Source organism: Papaver somniferum, chromosome 3 (assembly GCF_003573695.1).
Source record: "Papaver somniferum cultivar HN1 chromosome 3, ASM357369v1, whole genome shotgun sequence".
Lineage (NCBI taxonomy): Eukaryota > Viridiplantae > Streptophyta > Magnoliopsida > Ranunculales > Papaveraceae > Papaver > Papaver somniferum.
In genome coordinates, this window is record NC_039360.1 from 47,536,958 (window position 1) to 47,545,236 (window position 8,279).

Sequence of the window (8,279 nt, forward strand, 5' to 3'; positions counted from 1 at the left end):
CAGTTTAAAAATAGAAGTCAACCAATTCATTTAATGCATTGGTTAAGAGTGTTCAGGCCTAAAAACATCTAGGTATCCCAGCCATGGATACCATTTACAGTTGGGTTTGCAACCGTTATTGAGACACAGGTGTCTCTGAATAAGTATTCGGCCAGGAGTTCATACTAACTCGGCCGTAAATTCGTATTACGGCCAGAAGTTCTAACTAACCCAGCCGTGAATGTCTATTACGACCTGGAGTCCTTAAATTACGAACCGTAAAGCTTTATAACGGTTGGGACGACAACATTTTCTCAGTTGTAATCCGTAAAAAACTCATATTTTTTCCAGTTCCTAACGGATTTGAATCAATGAAAATTTCTAATGGGGGTTGATTACAAGGTTTTCTAGATTAGTTTCAGCGTAGGTTTCATCAGTTTTTCTTCAAAGTTTTAAAAAAGTTCATCCAAATCATCCATCTTCTTTTTCTAAATAAAAAAAAATGGTTTTGATTCTTGAAAAATTAATTACTAAATTAGTATAATTCATTTATTAATCGGGATATTGTGTAAAATGGAGGATAAGGGGTTTTCAAAATCACTATTTCATGACCCACTAAGCCGCCCAAAACCAATCTCCTCTACAGCCCAGTAACAGGATTCTAAACAAATATTCATTTACCGGTAAATAAATAGTATATTTATTTATAGGCAAATAAATAACCTTGCGAAACGAATAGTTCGGGGCATCCGTTTATCGTGCTTAGATTATAGTTATGCAAAATTACTCCTGCTTATATTAAATTAATCTTTTTTTAAAAAATATAATAATCTCACGTATCATATTGAATTTTGAACAGAGAATTTAAGGAGGCAAATATGGGTACAACTACCAAGGACAGATAAAAATTTGTGAAGCATGGGGAAAGAAAGAAAAATAAACAGTCAGAGGTATAGGAAGAGATTGATTCATTGTTTTTTACTACTATTGACTGGTCAAAGTATTTGTAACTCTGAATTTGGCCAATCTCTTACTTCTGTCTTTTGGAATTCTGTAATTTAGTGTCATATATATATATACCGTATATGCATTCTTCGTTGTGTCTCGCAAATCATTTTCCTTAGAAGACTCGGTCCATCTTAGATTTTACCGTACCATCACCACCATTTTGACAGTGCCTCTTTAAGGTATGATGATGATGCCTTATTTAATTTGACTTAAATTTATATGGCTGATTAAAAAATATTTATCTTAATTTGTGATCAGCGTTTATTCATGAATCATTCCGATGTTGCTTTTTTGAGGTTTGTATGTTGTTTTATATCTGTTCTGTATAGCTTTGTTGTTCTAGGATATTCGTGTGCGCCTGTTTTTTGCTTTTGCCTCATGTTGTTTTTTTGGGTCGGTTCGCTTATAATCATGTTCAGTGCTATATTTCTTTGGCATACTGGTTGCCAGACCATTAATGAAGCCTCTTTCTAAAACTTTATCTGATTGGGTTGCTTGTTACTGTGAAATGAGATAGACAGGTCATGGGAAAGCCAAAAAAGGTATTGAAGAAGAGGAAGAGAAGCAGTGGTGTTGATAAGGAGAAAGATGCTATTCCAAACACAGCTACTTGTCCTACTCTAGTTTGTTGATGATGGGGTAGTATGTGATATCCTAAGCAGACTCCCTGTGAAGTCACTTATGCGGTTCAAGTGCGGGTCAAAACATTGGTGCTCCTTAATCAAAGATCCGTATTTCAGAGATTTACATTTTAGAACATCCAAAGCACCTGCACGTCTTCTTTTCCTCATGCCTCCTAAAGTCAGCTGAAAAATAAGAGTGCAGGCATCAGTTACCAGGAAGTGTGTTTCAAGACGGCTGACTTATTATCTGAAGTTACTGGAAAAGCAATTCCAACTGTTCACACTATAAGGACCTCTAAATCGTTTGAGCGTACTGATATACTTGGAGCTATTAATGGTTTGATTTGTTTCACAAATAAATTCGAGGATTCTGTGTGCATATACAACATCAGCACCAGAGAGGTGATGCCATTGGTTAAATCGACATCAAGAGATAATGTTATTCGTGGTGTGGAAAATGATTCTCTTATTTATGGATTTGGATTTGGATTTGATCCTGCCACTAAGCATTACAAAGTCATATGCAACTGGAGAGTTGATACAAATAATGGTAATCAAATTAGTGTTGGCCACTTTTGGGAGGTCTTGAGTTTAGGTAGCAATTCATGGAGAAGGATCAAGGACGTCCCACCTATACCTGATGGACTTAGTTCGTCTGCTATTTATGTGAACGGCTCTATTTATTGGTTCCCTGAGAAGTTTCAGAGCGGCATAGTAGCATTTGATGTTGGAAGTGAGAAGTTCAGGAAGATCCAAATTCCTCAGGTCATTGTTGATCGGTTCGGATATTATTATTACCTTTTAGGTTGTGTTATATTACAAGAAGTGAACGATTGTCTAGCTATATCGTGCAGTTATAATTTTGCTGTCGAGCTGTGGATACATGAAGTCAATAACAAGCTGGGGACTGGTGATGAGAGCTGGAACAAACAAATTATTACCTTGCCAGGTTGTTTGTATAAAAGTCTATTTCCAACGGTTGCCTTTGTTCATTTCATGGCGGGAACAGGCCAATTAATCCTAGAGATCCATCAAACAGACACCAGTGGCAGTGGTGTTAAAAAAGTTTATGTCTCTTTTTTCTTATAATTGGAAAGATAAGACTTTCGAGAAGATGAAGATCAGTGGAATCCCCTCCTCAGCAACGGTATGTACGTCTTCCGTTAAAAGCCTTATTTTATTTCCGGAAGCAGAAATGAAGCAACCCAATCAACCTTCAACATAAAATGATTATTAGCAACAGTTCATCGAAAAGAAACACGGGCATTAAACTTTCTCCCTGAACTTTTTTCTATTTATCAAGATTTGTCAGTGTCTTGTGAGTCTTTAGTTTTATCTGTAACTTTGTTTTTGTTAGAGATTATGGGTATGGTTCTTTTGGTGCTTTTTTCAGAGGGATTTACTAAATCCCCTCATTTGGTAAATCTTTATCTTCTTTTTTGTGTCAATACAATTAGTAATTATGCGCATTTTTAGCTGATATTAATATCTTCTTAATTATTTGATTTAAATTTTACATAGAAGGCAAGCGAGCAACCAACTGCGCCGCAAGCCCTTTTTGAATAGCAAAACCTATCCTTTTAAAAACAAATTTCATCGAACCGGGAGTCATGACATTACTGTGCATGACTTTCTGAACTCTCTTGAGAAGTCCAACCGCCTCTGGAGCCAGATAACCAAAAGTGTCAAAAGCAAAGGGGATAAAAGCATGTCCGTTATCGATGCAAGCTTTCTCATGCTTTGTTATCTTACCTGAAGCGGCTCTCAGCGCTGCCTGGCCAACTGTAAAAGTGCCATGCTCAATGCCAACTAATGGAGAAACACCCGTGAGGTCAACACATGCATGTTTACCATTAGCCCATCCAAAAATAAGAACATCAGCTGGCCTAAGTGTAGATCTCCCTTCAAGTGGGTTAGTCAAGAAATTGACTTGCGCCTCTTTCTTTGCTGAAAACTAGCTCTCCACAATACGTCATACAACGTATCCGTCACATGATCATGTCTATATTTAAACCCAGGATCTACCTTGCAGTGGACTGCATGTTCCCCAAACGAGTCCAAACATCCAGTAATGCAAGCAGGACATTGTATATCAGAGGGGTATAGAGGAATCATTAACCTGTATTTAAGGATGGACCGATACTCCACATGTGACATCTTCTGCCCAAGGCCCTCAATCGGAATAGCAAGAAGAAAATCCTGAGCATGCGCTGCTTGAAGGCAACCGAAGACCGCTTTCTGTCTATCCGAAAGCTCGTAAACACTATCGATGTCTTTAACTACTTTACCAAAAAAAGCACTCGCCAGGTTGCTTTGAGCTTTTGGGGGGTAGTGTCCTTATTGGTAAAGCTGCTAAAGTCATAGTCAGGGAGAGTTACTTGTAGTGCCTGCAACGCCTTATAGAAATTGTCATCCATACCTTCAACCCCACTGTCCCTTAAAATGTGATCTTGTAGGTCCCAGGATTGCACACGTGATGCTAGAAAAGAATATTGCGACGCCTCCTTAGCAGTGTATAACCCAAGTCCTACATATCTAATAGGCAGGGTAGATAACCTCCATTGGAGCTCCCCAAAAAAAGGACCCCCACTCACCACAATGCCCTCCACAACCTCTCTCAAGCCTCTATCAAAGATATCTACCGCAGCTGTAGTATATTCCGGGTAGCAAATACGAAGTCCAAAGAGCAGCTTGGAGATACCCATACAATCGCGTAATAGTAGCAATTCACACTGAGGATCACGGAGCTTGGATAAAACCTGCATTAAATCCACTGCCTTTTCTGCCCTTCGGATAGCAAGTTCTTGCACAAATCCGATATCGAGGCTGACCGCACCACCCAATAACTTGATCCCCTTATCCGGCCTTGAAATTCCAGTAGGAAACAACCTATCTCTCCGGTCATCACAAGAGGGCCAAAAAATTTCTGTTTTCCGAATATTCAACATAAGTCCCAACTCTGGCCCATCAGTCTGAACTACTGTAAGTGCCTTGGCCACTTCTGCAGTGTCACCAATAATAGTACCATCATCAAGATACCAAGCATGTAAGGATAACATGCACTGTTCATTTATCTTTGTGATAAGCCGAAGAAGCACCAAAGCAAATAACAAAGGCCCTAGAGGGTCACCTTGTTGCACTCCTGTAGACGAATAAATATAATCATCCCCCACATACAGTCTCGCAGGTTGGCCATACAATTATTCGACCCACGGCGATATAGATGGACATAAATTACGTATCTCAGAAAGCATGGTTGTACGGTCAACTAGATTAAAGGCATTTGTGAAGTCCACTGTCAGCATAGTCAGGCTTGCATTTGCATGTTTTTTACTAACATACCTGTTTACAGCGTGTAGGATTTCCTCAACACCAGCGGAAACACCCACTCGAAACTGAAAATCTTGTAAGTAAGATGCCATGTCCTGACCGACCCCTTTCATGGCTACTTTGGACACCAGACGACGCCAAATTGTACCAACGACAATAGGACGGATACTGTTGTCAGGCTTCAGGAGAGGTGTTAAGAGCGCTGAAGCAATGAACTCCGCCAAATTAAGTGGGCATCTTCCACTCAACCACAAATTAACTACCCTTGTTATCGCTGTAATCAAATCAACAACAACCGTGGAACCATCTCCACAAAAGGCATCCAATAAATGTTGTGCCCGAAGACCATCCTTGCCGCATGAAGTCCCCTTAGGAAACGACTTAATACAGCTTAAAATCGTTCCTCCCTCAGCTAGTAAAGGTGCATCACGCAGCGGGCAAGTTGGTTTCTGTGGAGGAGGCATGAGCGGGTGTTTATCTTCAAGCGCCTTCCTTGTCTCATTGTTATATGGTGCACCCCCGAAGAGCTAATGGCTTTTACCGCGGCTGTGAAATCCCCATCAACAACTTTTCGTAAACAAGTGGAGACATTGGAGCTTAACCTGTTATCTTCCTCCGTGTCATCCATACCCTTAAACCCCACAATACGCTTTACCTGCAACACTTCCCTGACCAGCTGCAGTGCTCCTCCAGTTTCACTCCATATTGCAAGCGCGCGAAGAATCTGTTTCTGTTGCAGCGTCTTACGATTCCCAGACTTGGTCTCTGCCCTGCCCTTGGGAATAAACACTTGCAATGTACAGCGAGGCAACATCAGCAGTCGAACCCAATTCCTAGTCGAATTAGGTTCAGCAGCAACTTTCAAAAGAGCTGCCTTTAAGGCATGAGAGAACGCCAGCCTACACCCTCTTGGTATGCTCTTCACAGTGCGGATTGGAGCTCGAAAAACTGCGTCAACAGTCATAGCATCAAGCTCGACATCACTGTCCAACTGAACTGGGATTGAAGCAGGTCGAGATACCCCCACGATCGTTTCAACTATACCACCATCAGCTGTCACAGGCTTAAAAAAAAATTATGCGCTAATATTGTTAAAAGATAATAGTCTTCGAGAGTGTACGCCCAGGCAGCCCCTGCTATTCTTCGTCTGAACAGGTAATACTGTCTGACGCAATTTCGAAGTTCCGTTATGACTGCAAAATGCAGAATCAGATACACACCTAACTAGTAATTATGCGCTAACAGATAATACTCTTCATATTGTTTCACAAAGCATTATGAGACTCGGTTCATCAGAGATCTTATCAGCACCACCATTTTTGCCAGTGCCTTCATAAGGTATGATGATCATGTCTTATTTACTTTGGTTTAAATTTATATGGGTGACTTTAGCTCAACAGTTGATCAATGTTATTCTTTCTCTGTATCGGATTTGTTTCGATTTTGCTTTTCTGAAGTTTGCATGTTGTTTTATGTCTGTTCTGTATAGAGGTTTCTTTTGTTGTTCTAGGGTATTTGTATGTGCGTGTTTTGCATGTTATTTTTTTGGGTCGCTTATAATCGTATTCATATTCAGTGATGCACTTCTTTCGCATACTGAGACCTTATCTAGTTTGGCTTTTAGCTAGATACTAATTAACATGCAAACTTCTATACAGGGAAGAATTTTGTTCTAGATACAAATTTTTGTTTGATTTGTGGTTTATTCTTGCTGTAGAATGAGATAGACAGGGAAGATAACTAAAGAGGGATCGTGGGAAGACCAAAAAGGGTATCGAAGAAGAGGAAGAGAAGTAGTGATGTTGATAATGAGAAAGAAGTTATTTCAAACATAGCTACTTGTCCTACTCTAGTTTGTTGATGATGGGGTAGTATGTGATATCCTAAGCAGACTTCCTGCGAAGTCACTTATGCGGTTCAAGTGCGTGTCGAAACATTGGTGCTCCTTAGTCAAAGATCCTTATTTTATTGATTTGCATTTTAGAACATCAAAAACACCTGCGCGTTTTCTTTTCCTCATTCCGCTTCCTAATAAAAGTCAGCGGAAAATAAATAAAAGTGCAGGCACCAGTTACAGGAAAGTGTGTTTCAAGACGGATGACTCTGAAGTTACTGGCAGAGCAATTTCAACTATTCGCACCATAACGACCTCTATATTGTTCGTGTTTAGAGATGTACTTGGATCTATTAATGGTTTGATCAGTTTCACAAACAAAATCGAGGATTCTGTATGCATATACAATATCAACACCAGAGAGGTGATGCCATTGGTTAAATCGACATCTAGAGATTATGTTATTCGTGGTGTTAAAAATGATTCTCTTGTTTATGGTTTTGGATTTGATCCTGTCACTAAGCATTACAAAGTTATATGCAACTGGAGAGTAGATACAAAGAATGGTAATCAAATTAGTATTGGCCACTTTTGGGAGGTCTTGACTTTTGGCAACAGTTGGTGGACAAGGATCGAGGAGATCCCACCTATACCTGATGGACTTACTTCGTCTTCTATTTATGTGAACAGATCTATTTATTGGTTCCCCAAGGAATTTGAGAAAAGCGATTGGGGATATGGTGTTACTGTGTGCATAATGGCATTTGATGTTGGAAGTGAGAAGTTCAGGAAGATCCAAATTCCTCGACTCATTGTTGATCAGTCTATAACCATAACCTATTTTGTCCAGAATTATGCTCGTTTACAAGAAGTGAATGGTTGTCTAGCTATTCTGCGCAGAACAGATGATTATACTGTCAAGCTATGGATACATGAGGGGACTGGTGATGAGAGCTGGAACGAACAAATAATTATCTTACCTGGTTGTGTCTATAAAGGTTTATTTCCAACTGTTTTCTATTTTCATTCTATTACGGGAACAAACCAATTAATCCTAGAGATCCATCAAACAGAAAGCTATGGAAATAAAAAGTTTATGTCTCTTTTTACTTATAATGGGCAAGATAGGACTTTCGAGAAGATGAAGATCAGCGGAATCCCCTCCTCAGCTACGGTATGTACATCTTTTATTGAAAGCCTTATTTTCCTTCCTGGAGCAGAATTGGAGCAACCCATGCAACCTTCAACAGCAGAAATGAAGCAACCCATACCCATGCAACCTTCAACAGCAGAAATGAAGCAACCCGAGCAACCCATACCCATGCAACCTTCAACAACAGAAATGAAGCAACCCATACCCATGCAACCTTCAACAGCAGAAATGAAGCAACCCGAGCAACCCATACCCATGCAACCTTCAACAGAAGAATTGGAGCAACCCATGCAACCTTCAACAGCAGAAATGAAGCAACCCATACCCATGCAACCTTCAACAACAGAAATGA

At 39.9% G+C, this 8,279-nt stretch overlaps 2 protein-coding genes across 2 annotated transcripts in view; one reads left to right on the forward strand and one right to left on the reverse strand.

The window, feature by feature from the left end:
* Positions 1 to 1,511: 1,511 nt before the first annotated feature.
* On the forward strand, positions 1,512 to 2,699 carry LOC113359405 (F-box protein At5g62510-like). The gene is made up of 2 exons (XM_026603044.1): positions 1,512 to 1,610; positions 1,794 to 2,699. The coding sequence occupies exons 1-2, from the start codon at positions 1,512 to 1,514 to the stop codon at positions 2,697 to 2,699; spliced, it is 1,005 nt and encodes a 334-aa protein (XP_026458829.1).
* Positions 2,700 to 7,884: 5,185 nt separating this feature from the next.
* Positions 7,885 to 8,279, reverse strand: part of LOC113359406 (chorion class high-cysteine HCB protein 13-like) — an 809-nt gene continuing 414 nt past the window's right edge. The window contains exon 2 of the mRNA XM_026603045.1: positions 7,885 to 8,261. Within this exon, the coding sequence (XP_026458830.1) occupies positions 7,885 to 8,261 (377 nt within the window). The remainder of the gene's footprint in view (positions 8,262 to 8,279) is intronic.

Coding starts and splice junctions, on each gene's coding strand:
- LOC113359405 (XM_026603044.1), top strand. CDS start 1,512: ATGGGAAAGCCAAAAAAGGTATTGAAGAAGAGGAAGAGAAGCAGTGGT. Junction 1,611..1,793: donor CAGCTACTTGTCCTACTCTA/GTTTGTTGATGA, acceptor TCCTAAAGTCAG/CTGAAAAATAAGAGTGCAGG.